This window comes from Terrapene carolina, unplaced genomic scaffold (assembly GCF_002925995.2).
Source record: "Terrapene carolina triunguis isolate 2854851 unplaced genomic scaffold, T_m_triunguis-2.0 Scaffold42, whole genome shotgun sequence".
NCBI classification, from domain to species: Eukaryota; Metazoa; Chordata; order Testudines; family Emydidae; genus Terrapene; species Terrapene triunguis.
Window position 1 is genome coordinate 48,090,357 of NW_020664393.1, and position 26,977 is coordinate 48,117,333.

Here is a 26,977-nt window from a genome sequence, read left to right on the forward strand (position 1 = left end):
AGTTTATGCAACATTGTAGCTTCCAGAGAAATATAGATGAAACACACCAACAATTAAAGAGCACTTCAGTTTGATAGTCTTGTTCCTGGGTATACACAATCTAGAGTGATTTAAGTTTAGTGGAACACTTGATTTTGTTTTAAGTGCTTTAATTTGGAAGTGTGTCAACTCTCACTTGCTTCCAAGACAATTAAACCAATTTAAACCTGTGATGTAGTAAAATACAAATGGAAACAAACTGCAAAAAGGGCATATTTAATGTCTTGAGTTAAAAAAGAATTTATAATGCTAGGGGAAATGCCACTAGTTGTATGTATAATACAATTTGAAGATATACATATATATAAAATGAGTTTATGGATAAGAATACACAAATTACTATTGAAAAAAATCAGGGCCTTAATAGTGAGATCATTAGATTGCAAACTCTGTCAAAACCTGGACAATTAAAGAAATAAAACATAGTCTCAGCATCTTGACTAATTTTTTATATCTATATATTTTCATCTTTGGATAGTGAGACTTCCCCATTGAATCAGAATTACTAGATTTGGTCTAAAGTTGACATTGGTATTGTTTAGACAAACAATTTAAAGCCCTAATCCTGCAAAGCCTTCTTCAAATCCAGTATTTCCATTGAAGTTAATTGGACTATCCATGTCAGGAAGGACTCTGTAAGGGTGCTGAGGATCCAACTCTAGTGAAAAACTTCACCATCCATTTGATCCTAACCCCTCAGAGTTACAAGGGAAAAGAGGAGGGATGAGGAGAAAATAGCTCTGACAAGCTTTTTTTAAAAGGTGAAAATTAGGAGTTCTTTATGCTTTTGCTGGCATATTATTCAGCTGAATTTTGCATAACTGATGTTACTGAATATATTGGTCTTGGTAAAATGATGGAGGGTGGGTTAATTATTTCTATTTCTGAGTTGAAAGATTTGAATACCTACAGAATGCTATTGTACTCCTCCTTTTCCCCTCATCCTCCAATATGTACTTGGTGCATACAAATTTTTAATCTGTTCTCTGCATCTAAGGAAGCGACCACACCATCTGAAATTCACCATCTGAATGGCCATGAAATAGAAAATGCAACAAAACACACTGAAAACGGTTGCAATTGCTAACACAGCCTTAGTCACCAGCAGCCACCACAAGACAATTTGGCTGATAGAAAATCCTGATTAATGACTTCTTCATTTTAGCATCAAGGCAACAGCCTGAACTGCTATGACTATTGGCTCTTCCTCTTTACAAGCCTTATATGATCTACTAGTTTCCAAGAGCAACTAAATATGGGGGGGAAGGCATATTAGAAGTGTTTTATAACTTTCCAGTCATGATATGCCTACATAGAGATTAGATCTGACTTTGTTATAGTAGGGGGAGAGTGTGGGTGTGGTCCTAGCTCCCTAGGGGGTTTCTAGAGAGGTGTGCAACCCTTTATTCCACAAAGTAATTAGACATGATAGCTGGTAATTGATTCCCCACCACAAAGGATGTATTTAAATTATTATTAATTATTATTTTTATTAATAGTTATAATTCATTGTACATAACAACGTGTCTAGTACATCAATGCAGCTGCATGAAAATGCCAAGTGACAGTGATTTTGGTTGCTACAACGGCACTTAACCTGGGTTTCCGAAAAGCAATCTTCAAAATTCCCTGATCACTATCTGGGATATAATTCCGACCTATGTATCTCTCCCCCCTCCCCTTCGCCCCTCCTTTTATCTCCCTGTTTAGGAAGATGGGAGGAAGTCACTGGAGCTTCATCTTTCCCAAGTTGGTTACATTGATAAGACACACGCAATATGATTTATTGCCTTAGCCTTATTTGGTCTCTGATACAAGATGCAAGACTGCACAGATCAAGCCAACCGACCCTCAAAGCCGGAGTTACCCTCCCCAACAGGCAGCACCCCAAATCCGGGCAGGGGAGAACGCCAGCAGCATCGCGGTTCCATTTCTTGAAAAGAGTCCGGACTGAGCTATCAAAGCAAGGGAAATGGATCTCCCCCTTTTCGCCAAATCCAAACTCCCTCCGAGCCCGTTCTCTCTCGTCCCTGCCCCTCCCTTCACTTTAGCAGCACCCTGCGCAGCCCTCTCCATGGCACCCTTGTTCAGGGCTGAGCCAGTTATCAGTTACCTCCGCACACGGGATAATCTCACACACCCCAGCACCCCCCCGCCCCTACCTCCAAGCCGTTGCCCCAGGACTAATACTCATTGCTGGCCGCGTTAGAGAACAGCCGCCGCCGCCAGTGCAGTACACCACGAAAAGGAGGTGGAGGAGGCGGCTTGGTTACACCAGCCTTTTCTCTGGTTTCATCCTCACATAGCAACCCTTAAAATGATGGTCTGTTAAACCCCACCATCCTCGCTTACAGCACTTTCCTCCCTTGCAGGCAAAGAAATCAGATGCACGGTGTCCCCCTTCCCACACATCAATTCTCCATTCCAGCCAAAAGCCTCACTCTGCCCTACTGCATGGAAATAAACCCGAGAGAGGGGGACCCCCCCCCCGGCCGGTCAGTCTGTAACATACACGTTGAACATGTTCTGTGTGTGTGTTTCTAGGCATGGTGCGCGCGCGCCCGCGCATTTCGTGCAATGCTTCTTTTAATCAAAAATCCCCTCAGCCCGTTTCACGCTCCAGTCAGCTGTATGGCTTCCACTTTCGCACGCGGGGCCGAAAAGCGCAATTGTCACCGTCTCTTGCCTTCTGCAAGAAGAGCCGCAGCTGACGGTTTCACACCTTGTGCCGCCGGCCAGCACCTTGGACACCCAGCGGCGGCAGCAGCCCAGAGAGCTTCGCAGCGGCAGCCCCCAAATCAGCTGCATCCTCATCAGCACAGAAGTGCTGGGACCAGAGCGAGCGTAGCGACAACCAACAACCCCAGCAGCAGCTGCTCACACCCAACATCCCAGCGGTGCTCAGCAGCTGATGCGCCCCCAACGCAGTGCAACCAGAAAGACCCTCTCTTGCAGCCCTCACGCGATACCTAACAGTGGCAGCCCCATCCCTAGGACCTGCAACAACCCTGCTAGCACCTGCTGCCGCTCTCTAACGTTGCCCTCCTGAGGCACAGCTGCAGATGCCCCTTTCCCTCCCCCCAACCCGACAGCAGCAAAGCAGCTCCTGCTAAGACCAGAATGCCACAAAAACCCCTGACCCCTCACCAGATGCACCCCCCCCCAACAGCCACACCGCCCCCACTAGTCCAACAGGATTAGCTGCGCCCACAAAACAAGCCCAGCAGCAGCTGTACCCTCGCCCCCAAACGCGCCCAGCAGCTGCACTTCTCATTGTTTTTAACAAGAGTCTGTCAGACTTTGCAGCCCAAGACCCACGCTCAGCCCAGTCGGTTCACTCCCCTCTCTTCATGCTTACACCCCAAGTCCTGCAAATCCTTGGCCACTGTGTCCCCTGGTTCCCCGCCTGCAGAGGCTACATTAGCCCGGGAGCAGCAGTGCCCCCAGCCTGGGGCGCTCAGCGGCATGAGACAGAGGATACCCATCATCGTGTCCTTACCTTTTTCAGCGCTGACATTCTAGTACATTATTGATTTAGCAGGTGCCGGGTTGCATGTTGGGCTGGCGGGTCAGGTGAGGGGGAAGCCAGGGCAGGAGGTGGCGGCGGAGGAGGAGCGGCGCCTGTATAGCATTCTCCCCGCGCAGCGGTCACACACGCTGGGGCATTGCACCGCTTGCTAGTCCCCTCGCGCTAGCCATGCGCTGCTGCCGCCGGGGCTGCTGCTGAGCTTGCAGCTGTCAAACCCCGCTCTCCACACAGCTCGCGCGCTCTGCGCAGCCGCGCTCCCCCGGCGCGGGGCCGTCCGGACGCAGCCGCCATGCCGAGAAGGTCCGCTCTGCGCCCCGGCGCGGGCCGCCCCTCCGCCGGCAGCGCCAATGGGCGCCGTCCCCGGCCGGTGGTGGGCGCGGCTGGCAGGAGACTGAGCAAAGGCGGAAGCCAGGGGCGCGCTGTCGGGGCCGTGCGCCGCGGCCGGAGCTGCTTGGGGGACCATGTCTGTCGGCAGGAGGCAAGGTGCGGTCGGGGGTCCCTTGTCTGCTCCGGGGCGTTGGCGGTTCCGCTCGCCCACTGCTGCGGGGGCTGCGCGGCTAGGTCCGGGAAACGTTTCAAAAGTTCCCGTGTGAGCCCTGCCCCGGGGAAGCAGGTGTGGAGCCGGTTTCCCCGCGCGCCTCGGAAGTTGCGGGAGCCGGACGGGGAGCTAGCGGGCAGCAGGTGTTGGAGGGAGCCTGGGCGGCTGGTTGGGGGCGAGGAGCCCCGGGGCCAGGCAATAGGAGCGGGGAGGAAGCCTGGGGGCTGCATGGGGGTTGTTACTGGTGGGGGGAGCCCATTAGCCCAGGAAGGGGAGGCTGGAGTGGGGGACTGAGCCTGAAGCAGCCTGTGGGAAGGGTGCTGTCTTGAGGAGAGGATGGGTGAAGAGGGGATCGCCTGAAGCAGCCTAGGGGGTGCTATGTGGGGGTGCTATGGGCAGCTGCCTGGGAGAGAGTCTGGGGTTTGCCTACAGTGCCTGTGAGGTTTGGTGGTGGTCTGGAACAGCCACTGCTCTACCTCTCCACTTTCCTCCCCCCGCCAAAGCTCCCGTCCCATGCTGCTGCTGCTGTTTCTTTACTGCCAGCCGCTCCACGTGGGCTCAGAGCTAGCATGAAGAGGCTGCCTGAAGACCCAGCACCACAACAAATCCAGGTAGCAGGGAGGAAAAACTATAGCAAAAACCTGCTGCATGTACGAAATTCCACGAAGTATGCAGATAGGTAGGGAGCTGGCTGTGTGAGTGTCATGTCCAGTGTGTGACACTTAGGTCTGCAAGGATAGACTATATCTCACGGGGGTGAGAGGGAAGGGAGAGGGCTCAGAGCAGTGCCACACCAGGGAGGGGGGAGGGGCTCAGAGCAGTGCCATGCTGGGAAGTGTGGAGAGGGGCTCAGAGCAGTGCCACGCCGGGGAGGGTGGAGAGGGGCTCAGAGCAGCGCCACACCAGGGACGGGATGGGGGAGAGGGGCTCAGAGCAGCGCCATGCCAAGGAAGGGAGAGGGGCTCAGGTGAGCTCCGTACCCGGCGGGGAGGGGAGAGAGGGGCTCGCTCCAGCGCTGCCCTGGGTGGGGGTGGGGCTCAGTCCAGCATGGGGTTGGGAACAGCCCTTTGTCCAGCACGGAGGTGTGGGGGGGAGAGCCTTGGGCCTGCTCAGCATGAGGCTTGGACAAGCAGCACTCAGCCAGCTCTGCCTAGGGGCAGGGGGAATTGCTCATCACCTCCAAACAGTTTCTCTAGTTGGGCTGGAGGCAGAACCAAGAGGGGGAGAGAGGAGGAGCAGGACTGTGGCTAAGATTCCAGCCGCTCCTGCAGGGCTCCCCAATTGGTCAGGGCCCCAGGGCACAGGTCCCATTGGCCCATACGGTAATCTGCCACTGGATCTAATGCTGTCCTTGTATGTATAATCAGAGGAGTAGCGAGTAGAGGTTGACTTTAATCTCTTATGTACGTCATTGGTGAAATGGACACTGGAATACTGTATCCAGTTCTGGTGTCAACATTTTAAAAAGAAGACTGAGCAATTGGAGTGGTGCAGAAAAGAGCCAAAATGATTTGAGGGCTGAAGAAAATGTCTTAGTGAAAGACTTAAAATTGCTTAATCAGTTCATCTTATCAACAAGAGGATTGAGGGGTAACTTGACTACAGTGTATAAGTACCATGACCAGGCGAGAACACTGGGTACTAAGGAACTCTTTAATCTAGCAGAGAAAGGCATAACAAGAGCCATTGGCTGGATTCCAAAGCCAGGCAAACTCAAATTAGAAAGTGGGTGCAAAGCTTTAACGGAGGTTGATTAACCATTGGAACTGCCAAGGAAAGTGGTGGATTCTCCATCTTTTCATGTCATCAAATTCAGACTGGCTGCCTTTTCTAGAAGAAATGCTTTAGCCAAACACAAGTTATTGGAGCTCAGTACAGGGGTAACTGGATGGAATTCTATTTCCTGACAGGAAGTCGGAGTAGATGATCTTCTGGCCTTAAAATCTAGGAATAGTATTTCTACCCAGAAGCCTGTTGCCAGCCAGTGAAAATCCTAAAGCTCTGGTATAACGTACTCCCAGTATGAGACTCTGCTTAATAAACAGGCTGTTGCAAACTGCCTTAGCTTCAGTTTCTAAGTAGTCGTCATGTCACCCCATGCACAGTTTGTTGTTGTTCAGCAATCTAATCTTGAAGTGACCAAGATAAGGATACTTAGGATACAGCTCACATCTGAAATAAACTGCAGCACTTTTCTTGCCATGTGCAGATTTAGATTGGGATAGGGAGGGTAAGCACTCTTGGCTACAACTGCTATGTTAGCATCCAGGAACAGCACAAATGCAACAACACACCTAAAATTGTACAACAGTAGTCCATCTAAGTCCAACTGCCACCTGAGCCTGGGGGAGAAAACCCAGAGTTAGACATGACTTATCATAAGCACTCTATATAATATCATATGCAATATTTCAAGGAATGTGAATGGAAAATTGCATGCTGTTCTGGGCACTTCAGTATCAGACACTGACTAATGGGCAGAAGTTCAGAGAGGAGAATGAAAAATTATTAGGAGACAGGAGGGATCACACTAGGAGGAAGGAGGAAGAACTAAATATGTAGAGCTCTGTTTGGTACAAAGGAGCTTTAACTAGAAATAATATGACTATGTTATGAATAAGCTTAGGCTGGATAAGCCTAGGGTGGGGGGAGCACCTTCTTTACGGAGAAATTTATTATACTATTCCTTAATCTTCCAAGGAAAATTGTGGAAGCTCCTTGACCAGAAATGTTTAAAACAAAGGACAAAACCCTTAAGAAGGCCAGTGGAGAAAAATCATGCAATGCTTTTATGTATTTTCTTTATTGTGTGAGAGATGAACTAGGTAACCTAAAATGTGTGTGTTTGTTTTTCCATCTGTGTTTTCTGTGTAGACTACCAAATCAAGATAATCTCTCTTTTTCCCCCTCTCTGTCTTATTGTACACTGTCATTCCATACTTGGAGGAACAGATGCTGTTGCATTTTACACATGGAAGGACTTCAGAGGAAGTCCTGATCCCTAGTCGCTTTCCTATGCAGCCTTTCTTAGTTGAAAAACGCTTCTGTTTTTGATGGAGACAGCAACTAAATAGGGGAAATCTCATGTTTCTAGTCAGTTTTACTTTTTAATCCAGATGTAATATGTAGAGCATGCCTGATATTATTTGCTTTCTTTTGGCTGCCCAAGATGCATCTGAATAGGCAGTGGGCAACCAATTGAGTTACATGGTAGGGGTGCTCACAGTATATATGGCAGGTAGCCAACAGTGTATATCAGGCACTCCATGCAGAAGGCCTCTGGAGGAAACTCTCCTCCTACACTGAGCCGATAAAGGAGCTATTGTGATGTTGATTGGGGCTTTAATTTTGTGTAATCAGGCACAAGCGGGATAACTAAACAAACTAGATTCTCAAATAAGTGTTAGATAACTTTAGTAACAGCAGGAGAACCTTTACATGTGGAATTTTATGCTGGTGTTGGCCTATAGCAGGGGTCAGCAACGTTCGGCACGCGGCTCGCCAGGGTAAGCACCCTAGCGGGCCGGGCCAGTTTATTTACCTGCTGACGCGGCAGGTTCGGCCGATCGTGGCCCCCACTCGCCGCGGTTCGCCGTCCCGGGCCAATAGGGGTGGCGGGAAGCCACGGCCAGCACATCCCTCGGCCCGCGCCGCTTCCTGCCGCCCCCATTGGCCCGGGACGGCAAACCGCGGCGAGTGGGGGCCGCGATCGGCCGAACCTGCCGCGTCAGCAGGTAAACAAACTGGCCCGGCCCGCTAGGGTGCTTACCCTGGCGAGCCGCGTGCCGAACGTTGCCGACCCCTGACCTATAGTGTTAACTTTTGCCTTGTTTTTCAATTTCTCTTGTACAGTTTTGGTTTTGGTCAGCGCTTTGTACTGAACAGCGAGTCTACGTGGGTTACAGCTGTCTTTGCATTTCAGTTTCTCTTACTAATATTGGGTCTGTCTCTTCTGGGAGTGGGTGGGAAGTATCTGGATACCACATTGTGCTCTTCTATTATATGTGAGTTCCAGCTTGAATACCTCTCTTTTATACTGGCTTGCTTTCTCTTTAATGGGGGTTAGTGCTTGGTGAACTGTGTATGGGGTGTTGTGGGGTTTTGTTTTGGTTAAACATTTGTTGCTTTTATTTTTGTGATGTATTATATGCCTCTTTCTATATACTGCTTTTATGTTTAGTTCTGCAGTGACTAATGGTTGTCTAGCAGTTTAGTATCTGTCACAACTTGCTCTCATTGCTAAAAATAGAAATAGCAATGTGTCTATTGCCCACACTGAGTACCAGGAAAGATAAAACATGGTCTTTGGTTGCTGCTTCAACTTTCTTGTCCAATTGGAACATCCCACATTTTTAGCACTTATTTTTCATATATTTCAGCCTTTCACCGTGACAAGAACCTGTGAACTACTTATAGATTTCATTTCTCTCCTACCCTATCCAACTAATCCAAGAATCACTAAAGCTAAAATTTGTATCTTTCACTCTTGGATTTAAAATGTCAACTGAAAAATCCACAGGCTGTTTATGACATGATCACACTGAAATACCATCTTGTATTTCTACTTCCAGCTCTCTAGCTCCTCAGACACAAAACACTGGGTACTCATATACAGCAATGGGCACTCAGCGTTCAGAGATTGCGCCTGTGAAGTGCTGAATGTTTACAGCAATGGTTCTCAACCTGCAGCCCAATCGCTGCACAGCTGCGGCCCATGTGACATCCTCAGGGCCATACAGGTAGTAATGGATGCGGCCCATAATGGTAAATAGGTTGAGAACCACTGGTTTACAGTGTGACGCTGAACATCCTCAACTTTCTTTGGCTTGAATGGGACTTGTATTAAGTGCAAACCTTGAATTTGTCATTTAGCACCTTTCAAGATTTAGCCTTTCTTTAATATATATTTAACTCTATAAAAGCCCCTCTCCAATCCCTTATAATGATTTGTACAGCATCTGTTTGCAATGTCAGAACGATCACAGGGTTTTTAAACCTTTCTTACTCCCTGCTGAAAAGTCTTTCCTCCCAGAAATCTATGCAAACTAACACCTGGCAAAATAAATCAACCTTGCAGGATGTCATGAAGGTCAGAGAATCTGGGTTCTCTTGGACACAGTGTAGAAGGGAGTTCCAGAATTGGTGACCCTTGCTTTAAAAACCGACACAAGCCCCTCCCATTTAAACAAGAGGAATAAAATCAGACTCAGGAAAAGATGTCAGGATGTGTGGGCAAGAGGCCTGTATGTTCATGCGTGCTTCCAGAATCAGCCCATTTTCTTCAATAGTTAAAGTAATAAGCTCATAACTTGTTGGAAATTCTAGCTAGCATTGTGGATGGGTTTAACTATGCAAAAATAAAATTGATATTTAAATGGATCCCAGGTCCTTTGCATTTTCATTTTATACATGGATACCATAACTGGAGACTAGCTTGTTGTGGTTTGGCAGCTGTTTTTCTCTCTTGAAATTTACATCTGCTGTTTGTATCTTCTTAAATTTTATTGGAAATATGAATTAACTGTTTTTGCTAAAACACTCCATAACCCTTCATTCTAAATATCATGTGTAGATCACAGCTCTTCATAAAGGAGAGGAAGCCAGGGTACAGAGAGGGAGCTAGGTTTTCAAAAGTGGACTCTAATTTTGGGTGTCTGAGCTTGCATATCATAGGGCCTGATTTTCAGAGGTACTAATTAAGCCTATGTAACTTCAGTTGATGTAAGTGGGAGCTGTGGATAGTCAGTAACTTTGAAAGCCAGGCTATCGGCTGGCCTACTGCCTTCGTTGTCTGTTTAGATCTTAATCTTCTGCAGATGTATCTGCCTGCATTTATTTTTTTAGGTTAAAATTTTGTTTAATTTCCTTCAGTCCATTATATTTTTCTCTGCTGATGTTCGAAACACACTGCAAACTTCCAGAGCAGACTAAATTAATGTGTTGCTTTTACCTGTAAATGTTTAATGAAGAGCATAGCTATAATTTAGCATTCTTCCCTATTTTACACAAGATAAAGCCCCTCCCTCTTGTTTTGATATACTTTGTATTTATCATTGGTTCCTATGTGTAGTCCTTTATTTGGTCTTCAGATCACACGACAGTGCACATAATCCAATCTGAATTAATTGTCCTAGTAAAATTTCCATTTATGACTCTATCAATACTTTACCAAGTTCTGGCACTGAATAAATTAAAACTATTTCTGTTCAAGCCAAAAAATAACCTTACCTAAAAAGGTTATCTCCTTCATAGCCCTAACTTCAAATGTTCTCAAATTTATGTAAATATAGAAAATGGTCTCCTAGATTAGAACATGCTTTCATCTCAAAAGGGTTGTAGGGCACCATTGTGACCAGTGCAAATAATTGTTACTGTCTCACTGAGCAAAGAATATATATTTGCACACTGGACACACACAGCATGGGGAAAATCTTCTCTGTACTTAACCTCGCTATATCTTTCCTAACACTTCTAGAAAGCTTTTTCTTTAATGAATTTAGTGGTCATGAAAGGTGCTGGATTGGAACCAATTTGTTTGGATCGTTATCTGTAGTGGACACTTGGAGGGATGACAGAACACAGTAATGCAGTCTCTGCTGTTGTAAATTTGGCACCATTCTTGAGCACAAAACTTTAATTGGGCTAGATTTTGATTTGCCAGAAATATAGCAAGGGCAGGGGGAGAGCAAGGCCACACCCCCTGCCATGTGCAACTGCATTAGGGCTGCTTAAATCAGAGCTTGGCATATGGGAAAGGAAGACAAAGAGAGCACAAAATGCATGCCTGATGCACCTGCCCTGACTCCCATGGTACATATGTACACACACAGGTCAGTAGCAGGCCAGGCAAATGCTCCATGAAAATGGGCAAAATAATTTAGCCCTCCTTTCCTTTTTCCCCCTCTCCAAAAGCAGGATGTAGGCACTGGAGGAACTGAAAGTGAGTCATTATTTCTTCTTGGGGTGACATGTAGCTGCACCATCCCATCCTCTGGACTGAGTCTAAAGGCTCTCTTACCCTTTATTTCCCCACACCACCACATTATTCTCAATATGCTTATTGAATAAGAATCTAAGCCACAGTCGCAATGAAACTACTCCTCTAGTTAATGAATAGAAATTGTGATTACAGCATAAAATGCCTTTTCTCCCTGAGTGTCCCACACTCGTTGTTCATCCCTTGTCATTTCCTAGAGGCACAAGACTTCATTCGTAGTAAAATAATTTAGGCTTTTAAATAGTGCTATGAGACAGTTTAAATATTTAAAGAGAATCTTGTTCTGAATGAAATTGCAATGGGTGTATGTATACTATGGTCGATGACTGTTTCCCTTGGTGTCTTTTAAGTTGCGTAGTACTAGTCACCACTAAGTGCCAAACTGTGCTCACTTTACTGATGTAAGTTGTTCAGTTGAAGTCAATAGGACTAATCCTATGAGTGAGATGAGCAAAATTTGGCCCTAAAATGGGACTGATACTGCTAAGGACCTGGCAAGAATACTAGTACTGATGTCAATGGGACTAATTATTATAAGAAAGGATAGAAGCATCTGGCACTACATGAGGGACCTGTGATGGGTTGTCACCCCTGGGGTGCAGTCTGAGAGCTGTGGGAACCACTGCACCCCTCTAAGATACACAGCTGGGTGGGGACACATCCAGCCTAACCCAGGCCCCGTTATCATCCAACATGACAGCAGGTGGTGCTACCTGAGTGCAAACAGACACCAGCCAATTTCCCAGCTCCCCAGGCTTCTTCTCCCCCCCCCCCCCCCCAAGAGTATAAACCCAAAATTATACCGTCTTGTGCTGCACAGGGAACTGTACAGCGTACGCGCATAGAGTTTGCCTCTCTCTCAATGTGGAGTGGAAATACAACAGCCCCTCTGAGCTAAGATTCCCAAACACTACACTCCAAACTCACTGGTTTAGATTAAAACATAAAATAAGTTTAATCACTACGAAAGATAGATTTTAAGTGATAGCAAACAGATCAAAGCAGATTACCTAGCAAATAAACAAAAGTGCAACCTAAGCTTAATATACTAGATTGGATATAAATAGCAGATTCTGACCCTGAAAAATGATACAAGCAGGCTGCAGATTCTTAAGCTTGCTTTACAGCTTGGAATCCCCAGGTCTTTCATACACAGGCTAGAAATCCCTTTAGCCTGGGTCCAGCACTTCCCTCAGCTCAGTCTTTGTTCCTCAGGTGTTTCCTTCTTGTGTGGGGAGTGAAGACCCCCCCCAGACCTTATATAGCTTTAGTATGTGGTGGGAACCCTTTGTTTCAAAGCTTGGTTCCCAGGCCAGTTTGTGGAAAAGTACTGGCATCCCAAGATGGAGGGCAGCATCATGTGGCCTGGTCACATGTCCTTGCAGAGTCATAGCAGCCATTACTTACAGCAGTGATGGGCAACCTTACAGGGACATGCTGGCTGCCGCTTCCCGCAGCTCCCATTGGCCAGGAACGGCGAACTATGGCCACTGGGAGCTGCAGGGGGCCGTGCCTGCAGACAGTCAACATCAGCAAAATATCTTGTGGCCTACAATCAGATTACCCTGACGGGCTGCAGATTGCCCACCACTGGCCTAGAGGGAATACTATTACATTATAAAGCCATTTTTAAGGAAGAGGGAGCCCTTCCACCTGCCAGTCTGTTAAAGTAATAAAACCCCATTTCTCCAGGCCACATTATAATTACACCTCTACCTCGATATAACACTGTCCTCGGGAGCCAAAAAATCTTACCGCGTTATAGGTGAAACCGCGTTATATCGAACTTCCTTTGATCCACTGGAGTGCGCACCCCCTCCCCCCCCGGAGCACTGCTTTACCACGTTATAGCCGAATTTGTGTTATATCAGGTCGCATTATATCGGGGTAGCAGTGTATTTTGTTAGAATCCCACAGTAGGTTATCCTTAGGGATAGGTGTGCCTTTTCCTGACACAAATTTAAAAGTGGATCAAAGGTTAAGTAACTATCTTCAAACCTGTTCTCCTCTGCTCTGTAAAATCTCTGCTTGACCAGGCATACATCATAACCCAAGAGTGTCACACTCTAGACACCAGCTTTCTGTAACTAAAACAAAATATGGTTTAAGTGACTAAAATACTCAGGCATGCTCATTAGGAAGAAGACAGTTTTAGCTATAGCTTGGTTTTATCTAAATGACCTTTGCATTTAAATAATTAGTAGCAGTTTGTACTGCAAGCATGAGATGATAGGGTGGGGTGGAAGGCAAAAGGGCATGTGAGAAAGCTACTTCTTTAATAGCACATGCTAACCCTATTATTTCTATTGCTGCCATCCTCGTTACTTTCATGTATGATTAAAATGACTCAATTATGACCGTTTAATGAATGGCTCAAAGAAAATGTCTTGCTGTGCCAACAAGAGACTTTAAGCAGTCTTAAGATGCTTGTGTAGGATTCTTGTAAAATGTCCTGGCCTGGCTGCAGAGGATAGTAGCGTACAACTGCTGCCACCAGCTAATATTTACTCCTTTAGCTCGGGGAGGGGGGATGCTGACTATTCCAGGTTGAAAATTTTGCTGATGACCCTTGGGGGGTTTTACGTGAAAAGATGGCAGCTTGCGCTTACAACTGGAGGAACGGGAAGCAACTCTTAATTGATTAGAGGGTAAAAATGGATCTCAAAATACAGTGACTTACATCTATTGTAAAGATGTTTCTGCTTTTATTTATTACAGTTATTTTTATTATCCCATAGTGTTCATAGGGAAAGTACTGAAGAGGCTCTTTGCTGCTACTCCCTCCACTTCTCATGTGCCTGTTCCAAGTGGAGAAGAGATGGTACTAAAAACTCCTGCCTCAAAACCACAGCAGAAGGATTCTGAGAATGCTCAGGCTTCATCAGAATGTGCCAGTTCCCCAGGTAATATAATCTGCAAATTACTGCAGTGTGAAAATATTTGGGTTTTGGTCATTGTTTTTAAAGAGAAAAAACAGTTATATATAACACGTAGTGCAGAGCCTTGTCCTATGTATGCATTGAGCCCCAAATTTTAAATGCAAAATTGCTTTTGGGCCCACCTATAAATTCTATGCAGTGCATACCATTCAGAATCTTGAAAAAAAAAATTTGCACTGAAAAAAAAAAAAAAATCCTTTTGTTAATGCAAAATTAGGGTTGCCTGGTGGTATCGTGTGTCCTTCAAGAATGTCAAGTTCAGCAAGACTTAGAAGTCTGAGAGTTAAGGTATGCACCAGAGCAACCTTGATTTTGTACATTCTGGTGTTCAGAATTCTGAGTTTTGTTGAACTTGAAATTCTGGAAAGGCACATGATTCTATCAGGCAACCTTAACTCTGCACTAACAAAAGGATATTTTGTCAGTGAATTTCCTAACTCTTTTTTTAAACCTAAAAATGCTCTTTGTAGGCGTTCTTTATTTGGACAGCTCTAGTTATTACAGAGATGTACAGTAGAGATGCTACTGTGACCCACTAAAGGCAAAAAATGCAATGTGATTCCTAAGTGGTCTGTAGTTCACCCCACAGTATGTTTTGTTATAATGTAATGGTTTATACTTTGAAATGTTAGGAGGGTGGAGTGGCTGACAGGGCAGGCAGAGAAATGGGCATTGACTGTCACAGAATGTTGATAGACGTTCTGTGTTGGTTACAGTAAGTTTAAGCATGTGAGAGAAGACTTTGGGTGTCTCCTTCTCTACACAGAACCTTTCCCATATTTCCAGCTAACCCTCCCCTTCCTGTCTTGTAAATTATTATACTCTAGAAGCAAAGTTGTCCGTTGCTGTTTGGTGCCCATTATTGGTGCAAACAAATCATATGCAGCCCCTTTTTTTTGTTACATAGGCTGAGCTTTACATTGAGCTGCTTCCCATGGAGAGAGGACTCTGCTGGACTGGCAGAGAGAGGAGGTGATGATGGCAGAGGCAGTGAAGGGATCAACATGCAGACAGGGTAATCGTTGCTCTGGCTAGGCTCACCCATTTAATCTCCACTGCACACCAGCCTGCCTGTCCACATGGGGAATGACATGTACCTCAACTTTGTATTTCCTTATTTAGCCACTCTCCTCATTCTGGAATGCTACAAGGTGCCACAGTGCAACCCAAACTCTGTGTCAGTTAGGTTTTAGAATAATCACTCAGAACTCACACTTACCACAACCCAGTTCTCCCCTTCCACTGTTTTTGTTGTCATCGCCTCATCTCCCCTCTCTCTGCCAGTCATGAATTTCCAGTGCAACATTGTGGCTAAAAAGGCTAATGTGATCCTTGGATGTTGTAACAGGGTGGCCTTCCCCTTTAAAGGCCGGAGGCCTGGGGGCAGCCAGCCGTGTTTATTTACCCCATGAACATGAATGAGGGTTATGTTGTACTCCACGAGCATGTAGTGTTAACACATAAACTAGTGGTCCTCCAGCTATGCTGTTCTTCGGACATGTGTACTTGTGCTTAAGTGACAAATTCAGCAAAAAAAAGTTTTAATTTAGTGTGACAAACACTTTTTGATAGCGGGAAAAATACATGTGGGTAAAATGTACCCCAAACATGTTGTACTGTTATCCTGTATTTTTAGTAGTTCTATATACACTTTTGCCTCTAAGAGAGTATCTTTTATTGTAATAGAGGTAACTGTCTTCCTCACTAGCAAGCTGGTTTTTTTACATAAATGTAACTTGCATATGATAATTGATAAAGTATATGTGGAATAATGTGGCTATGTTGCAATAACTCATGAACTAGTGGTCATCCAACTGTGCTGTTTTAGGATATTGCATATGCTAACTGATAATGAATTGCAGTGGCAGTAGTTGCTGCATACAATTACAATAAGGTAGGAAGTACTCCAAAGATGTGTGAAAATTGCATATGGGCCCATGCTTAATGAGACTCCTGCTAGTTCTTTCAATTTCCAAGTTAAATAAAGTTGTTGTTTTTTCATCGTAAACATTAAAGAATTATTCTTCACTTCTGAATACACTTGCTGGACAGTTCCCCACAACACAATTAATGTAACTTTTTTTTCTCAACACTGGATGAAGATTAATCACATGAGGCTGAGAAGGGGACAGCCGTTAGCTATAAAGAGTTGTGGGGGCGGGGGGAAGGAGGGAGGGAGGGGGTGAGTAATACAGAGAAGCTGCAGGAAAGAACCATCTAGACAGACTGGATGGGAAGTCCTAGGACTGGAGTTGTGGCTGAGTAAAAAGCCCTATCTGGAAGTTTTTTTGTTTTCCTTTGTGAGTTTGTGGTTGTTTAGACAAAAATTGGAGCCTGGAGGGAAAGACTAAAGACTGATTTGGGTGTGGCTAATTCCCCAGGCTAGTGAGTGAGATTGGTAGTATACAGATGTATAAGCAGGGGAGTCATGTATGAGTAGGAAGTTTATATTAGCTTCCTTAGCAACTGCTCCTGGAAAACTGTGTCCACAATTCAAGGATAAGGATGAGTTGGAGAGGGTTCAAAGAGCCATGAGATGGATTGGAAAACGAGCCCCTCAAGTCTTTCATTATAAGGCATAATCTACTTACCTTAACAAAGAGAAGGTTAAGGGATGACTTGAACATAGTCTGTAAGTACCTATATGGGGGGGAAATTTGATTAATAGAGGGCTTGCAGACAGATATAACAAGATCCAGTGGCTGGAAGTTGAAGTTAGACAAATTCAGACTAGAAATTATATTAGCCAAGATGGGCAGGTATGGTGTCCCTAGCCAATGTTTGACAGAAGCTGGAAATGGGCGATGGATCACTTGATGCTTACCTGTTCTGGTCATTCCCTCTGAAGCACCTGGCATTGGTTGCTGTTGGAAGACAGGATACTGGGCTAGATGGACCTTTGGATGTGCTCTAACTCTAACAGTAATTAATTCAGTGAAGTCCTATGGACTATGTTGTACAGGAGGCTGGACTGGGTGATCACAATGGTCCCTTCTGGCCTTCTAATGCATGAAACTGTTTGCTCCTCACTGCTGACCCTCTACATTCTCCACCTACACACTCCCAAACTAGTCAGACTCCCTCACCACTGCTCCAACATTCTCTCCTCTTGCCATCCCAACCTTAAGCCTTCCACATCTCCGCTGCCTCCCCCATCGTGGAATTCAGTCTCTGCAACAAAGCCTTCTTGCAGTGTGGAGAAGGAGGAGAACAGTGCTATGAGGGTTACTGAAATGGCTCCCTCTGCATTCAGATTTGTTAGATGATCTAGGCCTAATTTTTTTTCTTGTCTCAATTACGAACTTCCAAATTAGTCAGTGGCAGTCCCAAATATTACGTGCTTTATATCTTCAATGTGCTTTACAGATATTAACTACTATTTAAAAGAATCCTACAATGTTTGTAAGTAAGTATTATCTTCATTCTCCATCTGTGTAAAAAATGAGACATATAGAAGTGATTTATCTGGCTTTGTTGATGGTAGAACTGTGATTAGAACTGAGAAGTTCTAGCCCTGAGTCCTTTTCTTATACCAGGCTGCCATTCAAAACTAACGTCTTCCAAAAAGACTGTCTTGTTCCTATGTAAAATAGTATGTAATTTCACATGGACACAACTCTGTCTCTTCTGAAGACTGCTGCTTTGTTTCCTTTAGACTTCATGTATGAACACAGACTCTTTTTTTAATTACCTTCTCATAGAATAAATGTTTCTTTCTAAAGCCTATGAATAAACTCATCTGACTAGAGTTTACTAAATGTGCAAGAAAAAAAAGCCCAAAACACAACAGTCCCCCTTTCTGGGAGTGCAAGCATTGATAGTTGCCCACTTTATCACCAATAAATGATGATAATAACTTGATAGTTGGAATTCTGATAGGGATAAATAGCACTGCTTGTGTTTTGTTGCATTATCACTGTAAAGATAAACAAAACACACTAGCACAGTAAGAGCCCTATTTTTGGAAAGATGCAAAAAATAGTAACTCATTTTAAAAGACAGTTATTTTTTTAAAACACTCAGGCAGCACCTGCCTAACTGTTTAAAAAACACTTTTCATAATGTATGGTTTTAAATAGGCTATAATTTAAAATTTGTTTTAATTCTCCCAAAAGTGACAAATTAGTAGTACTGCATAGTATTAATAAGTTCTGGGATGAAAGCTCAAGAAAAAGCCCCAAATAATTGAGGAACTCCAGGGAGAAATCCATATCCTTTGTGGTGGATGACTTGGAGAGTAGATATCATTCATAAGCTCAGTCTAGTCAGCATTCCCTTTTAAGAAAGGAAAGCTGTTTGGCACTGGAACTAGAAGATCGCCTCTGAATCTAAGAAATGCTTGTATCCTTCTCTGCCTTTCTAAGGGGTTCTATTTTTCCTATTTCTTAGGTCTACCCAGGAAACTAGCATTTTGCCTTTGGTAGCTATCTTTTGGTCTTGAAGGTGCTAATATCACTACCTGTCTAGAACATTGTACAACTTTTCAAATTCAAAATTGGTCATGGTAAAATCTTCACTCTTTGACAACGGTCATATTGGCTGAAATGATTGGAAAACTGAACCCTGCTGATATTAGTCCTCTTCAAGTACAGATAGAAAGACCGAATTGTTCTCCATCCAGCTTCCCAAAGTGTTTCCAAATGCCATATTAAAAAACATGTTTCAAAACCTGTATCGCATCAAAGAAATGCCTGGCAACATTAATTTATTAGGAAACTTGTTTGATATGGGCACGAGAGACTCACTTTAATAGACAGCATTAAAACTTTACACCTCCTGGCTAATGGAAGTAATGTTCTTGGCTTTTGTTAAGGCCTGACCTAGCTATAGCAAGGATAAATATTGGGAAAGATGGTTTCTCTTGAAATCTACGAAGCTGGAACCTGATGGGTGGGGTTTTTTGTCTTTAGAGCTCCAGTCCTATGGTGGAGGGGCTTTGTAAGTAAGTAGATAGACTATAAAGTAGGCTTGCACACTTTTGACAGCAGATTTCTAAGGGCGTCTTAGAATCATGTTTTCTCTTAAAATTGTCTACACTTTCCCACTTGATCTGCACTATAGCCTCATTTGGGATTTGGTACTGATTGATTCTGAGAGGTGCTGAGCAGCAGACCTGTGCTGAGGAAGAGGTTGAAAAATAATTACTCTACGAACAAGATCTATAGTCTTCAATTATTCTCTTCTCTGCGAAGCCCACCATCCCACTTGGCTTTTTCTTTTTCTTCACCACTGAGAAAGGAAACTGAAGTGACTAGAGCTATTCTCAGTTTAAGGTCCTGCAGAAAGAAGTCACTTGAACTGATTTGTCTTTTCAAGTCTGAAGCAGCACTAATGGGGAAGGGAAGCAAACCTAACAAATATTATTTAAGTTTAATTAAACAGCTTACAGTGCAGCATACTAGAACTGCATGTAATACTGTATAATTGACCAAAGTACAATTAAAATCCTGAGAGTATAAACTGCATTCATGATGAATTTCCAATAGTAAAACAGGCTGAATACATTCTTTTATATGAGGAACTTCCGTTTCTTCTTTGAGTAGTGTCCCTGTGTGTGCTCCACTTCAGGTATCAGTGCGTCACTGCGCTGCAGATTGGAGATTTTCGGTAGCAGTGCTCGATCAGGGCATGCGTGCGTGGTAATAGTCTCGCAGTGCCATTGGCACCTCATGTAGGGTGCACACGACCTGACCCTTCAGTTCCTTCTCAACCATCCTCGGCTGCAGACAGAGCTTAGTGGCAGTGAATCATAGAATCATAGAATATCAGGCTTGGAAGGGACCTCAGGAGGTCATCTAGTCCAACCCCCTGCTCAAAGCAGGACCAATTCCCAACTAAATCATCCCAGCCAGGGCTTCGTCAAGCCTGACCTTAAAAACCTCTAAGGAAGGAGATTCGACCACCTCTCTAGGTAACCCATTCCAGTGCTTCGCCACCCTCCTAGTGAAAAAGTTTTTCCTAATATCCAACCTAAACCTCCCCAACTGCAACTTGAGACCATTACTCTTTGTTCTGTCATCAGGTACCAATGAGAACAGTCTAGATCCATCCTCTTTGGAACCCCCTTTCAGGTAGTTGAAAGCAGCTATCAAATCCCCCCTCATTCTTCTCTTCTGCAGACTAAACAATCTCAGTTCCCTCAGCCTCTCCTCATAAGTCATGTGCTCCAGCCCCCTAATCATTTTTGTTGCCCTCCGCTGGACTCTTTCCAATTTTTCCACATTCTTCTTGTACTGTGGACACAAGTACTCCAGATGAGGCCTCGCCAATGTCGAATAGAGGGGAATTATCACATCCCTCGATCTTCTGGCAATGCCCCTACTTATACAGCCCAAAATGCCGTTGGCCTTCTTGGCAACAAGGACACATTGTTGACTCATATCCAGCTTCTCGTCCACTGTAACCCCTAGGTCCTTTTCTGCAGAACTGCTGCCTAGCCATTCGGTCCCTAGTCTGTAACAGTGCATGGGATTTTTCCGTCCTAAGTGCAGGACTCTGCACTTGTCCTTGTTGAACCTCATCCGGTTTCTTTTGGCCCAATCCTCTAATTTGTCTAGGTCTCTCTGTATCCTATCCCTACCCTCCAGCGTATCTACCACTCCTCCCAGTTTAGTGTCATCTGCAAACTTGCTGAGAGTGCAGTCCATGGCATCCTCCAGATCATTAATGAAGATATTGAACAAAACCGACCCCAGGACCGACCCCTGGGGCATTCCCCTTGAAACCGGCTGCCAACTAGACATGGAGCCGTTGATCACTACCCATTGAGCCCGACGATCTAGCCAGCTTTCTATCCACCTTACAGTCCATTCATCCACCCCATACTTCTTTAACTTGGTGGCAAGAATACTGTGGGAGACCGTTTCAAAAGCTTTGCTAAAGTCAAGGAATAACACGTCCACTGCTTTCCCCTCATCCACAGAGTCAGTTATCTCCTCATAGAAGGCAATTAGATTAGTCAGGCATGACTTACCCTTGGTGAATCCATGCTGACTGTTCCTGATCACTTTCCTCTCCTCTAAGTGCTTCAGAATTGATTCCTTGAGGACCTGCTCCATGATTTTTCCAGGGACTGAGGTGAGGCTGACTGGCTTGTAGTTCCCAGGATCCTCCTCCTTCCCTTTTTAAAAGATGGGCACTACATTAGCCTTTTTCCAGTCATCCGAGACCTCCCCGGATCGCCATGAGTTTTCAAAGATAATGGCCAATGGCTCTGCAATCACATCCGCCAACTCCTTTAGCACCCTCGGATGCAGCGCATCCGGCCCCATGGACTTGTGCTCGTCCAGTTTTTCTAAATAGTCTCGAACCACTTCTTTCTCCACAGAGGGCTGGTCACCTTCTTCCCATACTGTGCTGCCCAGTGCAGCAGTCTGGGAGCTGACCTTGTTCGTGAAGACAGAGGCAAAAAAATCATTGAGTACATTAGCTTTTTCCACATCCTCTGTTACTAGGTTGCCTCCCTCATTCTGTAACGGGCCCACATTTTCCTTGACTTTCTTCTTGTTGCTAACATACCTGAAGAAACCCTTCTTGTTACTCTTAACATCTCTTGCTAGCTGCAACTCCAAGTGTGATTTGGCCTTCCTGATTTCACTCCGGCCTGAGCAATATTTTTATACTCCTCCCTGGTCATTTGTCCAATCTTCCACTTCTTGTAAGCACTGTGCTGCCTCTGTTTTTTCTCTCTAGAAATAATTAGATGTGTTGTAGTTTAGTGTGTGTTGTTTAATTAGTTACCGTTTTACCCAAAACCACATGGAAACTTACAAGAGGCCATCCTACACACACTCAATGTCAGACGAGCTATAGCATTTTATTTAGACAGAACCAAACCGTTCCGGAAATCCCCAAGACTTTATTTTCACAACAGAACACACCAAGGGCTGTGCTATATCAACCCAGAGACTATCTAAATGTATCCAACTTTGCTATCGACTGCACAACAAGGAACCCCCACTGGGGATCTGATCCCACTTTACGCATGCCAAGGCCACATCTATAGCCTTCCTGAACAATGTCCCTCTAATAGATATATGCAGGGCCTGAGAGCATACCTTTACAAAACATTATGCCACCACTCAATGCTCTATGTCAGACACTATACTAGGCCTTACCATGCTCTCTGCAACAACACACGTGACTCCAAAGCTCCTACCATCTATAGTAGGGCACTGCTCTACAGACACCTGAAATGGAGCACACATAGAGACCCTACTTGAGGAAGAAGAGGAAGTTACTCACCTTGTGCAGTAACAAGGGTTCTTCTAGATGTGTGTCCCTGTGGGTGCTCCACTACTCACCCTCTTCCCCTCTACTTCGGAGTTCGTCATCGAGCTCTGCAGTAGACAAGGAACTGAAGGGTTGGGCCGTGTGCGCGCTACATTAGGTGCCAACAGCACCACGAGGTGACTATTGTGCACGTGTGTCCCAGCCGAGCAGTGCTACTGAAAATCTCCGATCTGCTGCGCAGGGACATACCAACACCTGAAGTGGAGCATCCACAGGGACACCCATCTCGAAGAACCCTCGTTACTGCACAAGGTGAGTAACTTCCTCTTTTATTCAGTGTCCATAGATTAATTTTTTCTAACCCCCCACTCCTTGATTTTTGACTTATGCAAAATTATGCTACGTAGGGATACCAGTGCTTTCAAAAACCTTTTCAGCCTTAATATCAGAACTGGCCCTCTGACCTCCTGTTGTGTTAATTCTTTGGGCTCATGTATTCCATCTAAATTAAAGGTGTTAACAAGACCCTGTCACTGTCAAATATTTAACAGTTTTAAACAAGGTTCGGTACACAGAGACCTCAGCCTCCATAGTATCATAGAAAACAAACCACTAAAAATAATTTAAATGTTTTATTAAAGATAGAGAAAAGAAGGGGAAAACAGTTCAAGCATTTGAAATGTAAAGTATTAAATGAGGCTTTCATTTTAACAACCTCCCTTGTTCCCTTTTCCTTTAACTGGAGAGAGGTTTTTAGAAGGAAAACGCCCTTTGTTTGACTGTCTCTTGGAGTTAAATGTGGTAACTACTGGCCTTTCTGGGGGAAGAAAAGAAGTTAGTTGAGATGGGATGGGGCGGGCTGTTGTTATCGCTGCTGCTGTTAAAATTTTGATTCTATTTTCTAGAAGGCGAAACAAGACCAACACATACAAGGGGAAAGGAAAGAACAGCAAAAGTAGAAAATGCAGCTTTAGGCCTTGGCTACACTTGCAGATGTACAGTGCTGTGAGTTAAACCTGACTTCGTGCAGCTGAGTAGGGAAAGCGCTGCAGTCTGTCCACACTGACAGCTGCCCAGCGCACTGTCGTGGCCACATTTGCGGCAATTGCAGCGCTATCGGGAGCGGTGCATTATGGGCAGCTATCCCACAGAGCACCTCTTCCCATTCTGGCACTGTAGGTTGTGGGAAGGGGGCATGGGTGCGGGGCATTCTGGGTCCTGTCCCAAGGCCCTGTGATGCATCGCTTCGCATCCCAGAAATCCCTTTGTTTCCATTCACCTTTGGCACCATCTTTCAACGGTTTCTGTGCAGCACGATCTGTGTGCGGGAAATGGAGCCCGAACTGCTGAGGCGTATGCTGACTTATCTCGCCAGCACGTCACGTTTGGTTGTCGAACTATTCCTTAAGATCCAAAGTGACAGTGAGAGTGAGCAGTCCGACGATGCTATCGAGCCACATAATGCGTACGACACAAAATTGCTTGTGGCATTCACGGACATGCTCAGCACTGTGGAACGCTGCTTTTGGGCTCAGGAAACAAGCACCGAGTGGTGGGATCACATCGTCATGGAAGTCTGGGATGACGAGCAGTGGCTGCAGAGCTCTCAAATGAGAAAAAGCCACTTTCATGGGACTGTGTGAGGAGCTTGCCCCCACCCTGCGGCGCAAGGACACGAGATTGAGAGCTGCTCTGCCAGTGGAGAAGCGGGTGGCTATTGCAATCTGGAAGCTGGCAACTCCAGACAGCTACCGGTCGGTCGCAAACCAGTTTGGAGTGGGGAAGTCGACCGTTGGAATCGTGTTGATGCAAGTTTGCAAGGCCATTAATCGTATCCTACTCAGAAGAACCGTGACTCTGGGTAACGTGCAGGAAATAGTGGATGGCTTTGCCCAAATGGGGTTCCCTAACTGTGGAGGGGCGATAGATGGGACGAACATTCCTATTCTGGCACCACCCCACCTACGATCCGAGTATGTTAATCGGAAGGGGTATTTCTCTATGGTTCTCCAAGCGCTTGTGGATCACCGTGGGCGTTTTATTGACATTAACACAGGCTGGCCTGGAAAGGTGCATGATGCACACATCTTTCGGAACACTTGGCTGTTCAGGAAGATGCAGGCCGGGACTTTTTTCCCAGAGCGGAAGATCACGGTAGGGGAAGTTGAAATGCCCATTGTGATCCTTGGAGATTCCGCTTACCCGTTAATGCCGTGGCTCATGAAACCCTACACAGGGAGCCTTGACAGCAGCAAGGAACGGTTCAACTACAGGCTGAGCCGTTGCCGAATGACTGTGGAGTGTGCCTTTGGCCGTTTAAAGGGCCGTTGGCGATCTCTGTATGGGAAGCTGGACTTGGCTGAAAACAGCATCCCCGCTGTTATATCTGCGTGCTGTGCCCTCCATAATATTTGTGAAGGGAAGGGTGAAAGCTTCACTCAGGCATGGACCTCCGAGATTCAACACCTGGAGGCTGAATTTGCACAGCCAGAGAGCAGGGCTATTACAGGGGGCCAGCGCGGGGCTGCAAGGATTAGAGATGCCTTGAGGGAGCAATTTGAGGCTGAAAACCAGCAGTGATATCTGGTGCCCTGCACGAGAGTGAAGTGCAGTAGTTCCAATCTTTAGGAATCAGTGTCTGCTAAGCATACAAGCAGACTTGCAGTGCCTGTTTATTTCCTGGGCTAAGGAGTCTTTTACTTTATGCAATAATAAAGAATGTTTTCAAAGCCAAAGAATCCATTTATTGAAAAGAAACAAGGGGGTGAAGTGGGGAACGGTACAATCACAGATTCGCGCATATCCTGTCTGGTGTGCTGTGCAGTGAGTGCTGCACTTCAGGACAGCTATACTGCATGGTGATGGGGGTTGAGTGCGAGGGTAAGGGTCATGGTTTTCAGGGCTGGGTGGTGAAGATACTGGTGTTGGAGGCAGCGGGTGGCGTGAAGAACACGGAAGTTGGGGAAAGTGGGTTGGAGGTGACAGTGGGGCACAACGGAAAGAGTTTTGGGACAAGGGCTGTAGGGGGGGCGGCGTTTGCGTTTGTGGTACTGCTCTTCTTTCTGCATGGCTACCAACTCTTGGATAGCATCTGCTTGGCGCTCCAGGATGCTTATGAGCCGATCCGTGCTTTGCTGCCAGTGCTCCGTGCTTTGCCACCGGTGCACTGCGTTTTCCGGGCGGATCCTGCTTTCTCTCTCCCTCCAGTTCTGTGCTTTCTCATTCTCTTTAATAGATTGCCGCATCACTTCTTGCAGCATGTCTTCTTTGCTTTATCGCGGTCTCTTCCTGAGCCTTTGCAGTCTCTGAGCAGGCGATAAGAGGGACGGCTGAGGTCTCAAGGTTGATGCTGCTGTATAGGCAAAATGCAACATTTAACAGAGGCAGCATTGTTTATACCAGACAGAGTAATGATTCCCCCCACACTTAAGGAGTAGAAAACACACAGGGTCTACACAATAGCATAATTTCCCCCTCCGAAACAGAGCGCACACATCCCACGGGAGCCTCAAAATGGTGAGTAAGGGGGACTGATTGTTTCAGGGCTGCACTGTCCTCTGGGTTTCTGTGCCTTGGGGAGAGCCAACACTGAAAAAATTCCTTCCCGGAAAAAAAGAACCCGCTTACCGGGAGCCTGTTCTTCTGTTTGGCCTCCACCAAGTACCGGCCGCTGCGACTGGCTACCTTCCTCCTGGCTCGAGAAGAGCTCCTGGCTGCATGGCTCCAGGGATTCTGGGGTGTCTCCATCCGGCTCACCACCATCACTCCCGTTTTCCTCCTCCTCCCCACCCCCCACACCGGCTCTGAAGTGTCCATGGTGGTGCTCAGAGTGGAGGTGGGGTTAACCCCAAGTATCGCATCCAGCTCTTTGTAGAATCAGCAGGTTGTGGGGGGAGCACCCGAGCGTCCGTTTGCATCACGGGCTTTGCGGTAGGCACTCCGCAGCTCCTTCACTTTAATCCTGCACTGCAGGGCGTCCCGGTCATGGCCCCTTTCCATCATGTCCTTTGATACCTTCCCGAAGGTATCGTAATTCCTACAGCTGGAGCGCAGCTGGGACTGGACAGCTTCCTCCCCCCAAACACTGATGAGGTCCAGCAACTCGCCATTGCTCCATGCTGGGGCTCGCTTGGCGCGTGGAGGCATGGTCACCTGGAAAGATTCGCTGATAGCACGCCACGCCAGGCTGAGCAAACAGGAAGGGGATTTTTAAAATTCCCGGGGAACGTAAAGGGTGGGTCACATGGTTGGTTACCTGAGGCCAGGGCAGTAGAGTTTGAACTGATGACCAGAGTGGCTAGAACAGGCATTGTGGGATACTGCCGAATAATTCTGGAGGCCATTCACAGCGCATTGGGCGGCCACGCTGGTGCTGCAGCGGCAGCGCAATACTCACTATTCCTCTCAGGGAGGAGGAGTACATGCAGCGCTGCAACCACGGCGATACAGCGCTGCAAATGCCTTGCCAGTGTGGACGGGGAGTGAGTTACAGCGCTGGGGGAAGCTTTACAGTGCTGTAACTCGCAAGTGTAGCCAAGGCCTTAGTCTCTGGTGTTGGCTATCACTTGCAGCCTCACTGCTGGAAAAACACAAGCATGGCACTCAGTCCTACTAGCGACTCCAAGACCCGGCAAACTTGTACCAGCACCAGGCTATTTAGGGCATTGCCTTTATTTGCTTCTTTGGTCACACGCTTACAACAG

At 46.0% G+C, this 26,977-nt stretch overlaps 1 protein-coding gene across 3 annotated transcripts in view; it reads left to right on the forward strand.

Moving 5' to 3' along the window:
- The first annotated feature begins 3,974 nt into the window (after window positions 1–3,974).
- Window positions 3,975–26,977, forward strand: part of ERICH1 (glutamate rich 1) — a 132,359-nt gene continuing 109,356 nt past the window's right edge. For all 3 annotated transcript variants that reach the window (XR_002908903.2, XR_002908902.2, XM_024213799.3), the window contains exons 1-2: window positions 3,975–4,051; window positions 13,842–14,006. Coding sequence is in view for 1 of the 3 variants with exons in the window: in XM_024213799.3 (XP_024069567.2) it covers window positions 4,030–4,051; window positions 13,842–14,006 (187 nt within the window). In the remaining 2 variants the exon portion in view is untranslated. The remainder of the gene's footprint in view (window positions 4,052–13,841; window positions 14,007–26,977) is intronic.